The sequence below is a fragment of the Benincasa hispida genome, chromosome 12 (genome assembly GCF_027475165.1).
Source record: "Benincasa hispida cultivar pf3 chromosome 12, pf3_genome.v1.1, whole genome shotgun sequence".
Lineage (NCBI taxonomy): Eukaryota > Viridiplantae > Streptophyta > Magnoliopsida > Cucurbitales > Cucurbitaceae > Benincasa > Benincasa hispida.
In genome coordinates this window covers 41,542,419-41,544,219 of record NC_143489.1, presented here as the reverse complement: position 1 = coordinate 41,544,219, position 1,801 = coordinate 41,542,419, and the positions used below count along the sequence as shown (strand labels likewise).

The following is a 1,801-nucleotide window of genomic DNA, read 5'->3' as shown; positions in this document are numbered from 1 at the left end:
TATTATTAACACTGAAATAAAATATATCATTTAACACAATAATCCATAGAACCTTTATGTGACTGAATGAAAAAATAAATAATCCATAGATCCTTTGCATGACTGCAGAATGAAAAAATAATATTTGAGGAATCTAAAACTTTTTGACATCTGTGTCTCTTGAATTTCAAATCTTGCCTTTACTTTCTTTTCTTTAAATTAAGAATCACAACATTCATCATAAGTCTAATCCTTAGATAAAATCAACACAATTCTAGAATGGCTATGCATGATCTGAAAAGACGATACTCAATCTCTTAGACCATTTTACTATACTAACTTAATACGTACGTTTATATTACACCAAGTATTTAATATCAGAGAATAACCTACAAATGCGTCAATACAAATTTACTTTTTGAGAGAAAGTATTAAAGGATCAAATATCAAACATTGTACATACTATACTTAATTCAATACAAATACAAGTTCATTCAACGAATTAAATTTCTCTAAAAATCTCGTTGAAAAGAGTCTTAACTCAAAAGTGTCAAATTTTGTATTTTCTTAATAAAAGCCTCTCTCTTCTTTTTTTTTCAATCTCTTCAACACTCCTGAAGATTGAAAAAACCTTTATATTATAGCAAACATACATATCAAACGAAATTCAACATAATTTTCACTTAACCCTTGGAGAAAAAGAAGGCCATATTTTACAACTAGTTGTTTGACAAACGACGATTATGTGCTTGATCCCAATTTCTACCATCAAACTTTTTAATCTCAACATGGGTCAACGTGCCAGGATCAACACATCTGAAACTAACTGAAACCCCATCTGGGGTTGAGCGTGAATGGTAAAAGGAAGTGATCCCACAAACTTTGCAAAAGGTGTGCTTTGCAGTATGAGTCCCAAAAGTGTATGTTGATATAAACTTGTCTGAATTTCCCAAAAGCTTAAAATGCTGAGAAGGCACAGTGAAATGCGTATTGCCTCTCATGGAGCAGTTTGAACAATTGCAATCCCAAGCTGTGACACTGCTTGCTGCTTCCACTTCCCATCTTATTCTCTTGCAATGGCACCCACCACTGTGCACTACCATCTTATAATGAGAACCTATTCTTGCACAAGACCAATAATGATCTCCTCGGTTCCCTCTCTTCAACCCTCTTAGCTTGGTGGAATGAATATCTTGAATTTAAGAAAAACAAACAAACAATTCATACAAAATAATGCATCACTGGAGATGTATACAAACTTTCAATGGTATAAGTTGAATCTCAAACTTAAACAATGGTTAAAATTGGTTAATTTGCAAACAGTGACATATATTTATACAAACAAACCCATTGATTAATTTGCAAGTAAGAATGAGGTCATTAAATTCCATGATTTATAAGAAGAAACTCTTCCAGAAAAGTTGAACTTACCAGCAAATTTGGAATGGAAGAAAATAGAGCTGAGAAAATTTGTGTGGTTTTCTTGAAATTAATTGTAAAGGAGATAAGGAATTGAACAATAGAAGTGTAAGGTGATGACTGTGATGGGATAATTAAGTGAGGTGGCATTCAACGGTGGAAGAAGACAAATTTGAAATTACTACGAAGAGGTGTTCTTTTTGAAGTCTTTGGTCTTATCTTTTTTTTAAAAAAAAAATAATGATAAATAAATAAGTAAAATTATTTAAATAAAGTAGTAAAATTTTAATATTCTTTGATAGAGACTATCAGAAGTCTATTAATATCTATTAATAGAAACCAATAGAAATTTATCATTAATAGATACAGATAGAAGTCTATCAATTTCTATCAATATTTTTTT

At 30.6% G+C, this 1,801-nt stretch overlaps 1 protein-coding gene across 1 annotated transcript; it reads right to left on the bottom strand.

Moving 5' to 3' along the window:
* Positions 1–412: 412 nt before the first annotated feature.
* On the bottom strand, positions 413–1,501 carry LOC120092811 (uncharacterized). The gene is made up of 2 exons (XM_090307806.1): positions 1,411–1,501; positions 413–1,171 (listed from the first exon to the last, which is right to left on the bottom strand). The coding sequence occupies exon 2, from the start codon at positions 1,080–1,082 to the stop codon at positions 699–701; it is 384 nt and encodes a 127-aa protein (XP_090163932.1). The 5' UTR covers positions 1,083–1,171; positions 1,411–1,501; the 3' UTR covers positions 413–698.
* Positions 1,502–1,801: the final 300 nt, after the last annotated feature.

Bases quoted from the DNA above. Each gene is read 5' to 3' on its own strand.
- LOC120092811 (XM_090307806.1), bottom strand. From the start codon at position 1,082: ATGGTAGTGCACAGTGGTGGGTGCCATTGCAAGAGAATAAGATGGGAA.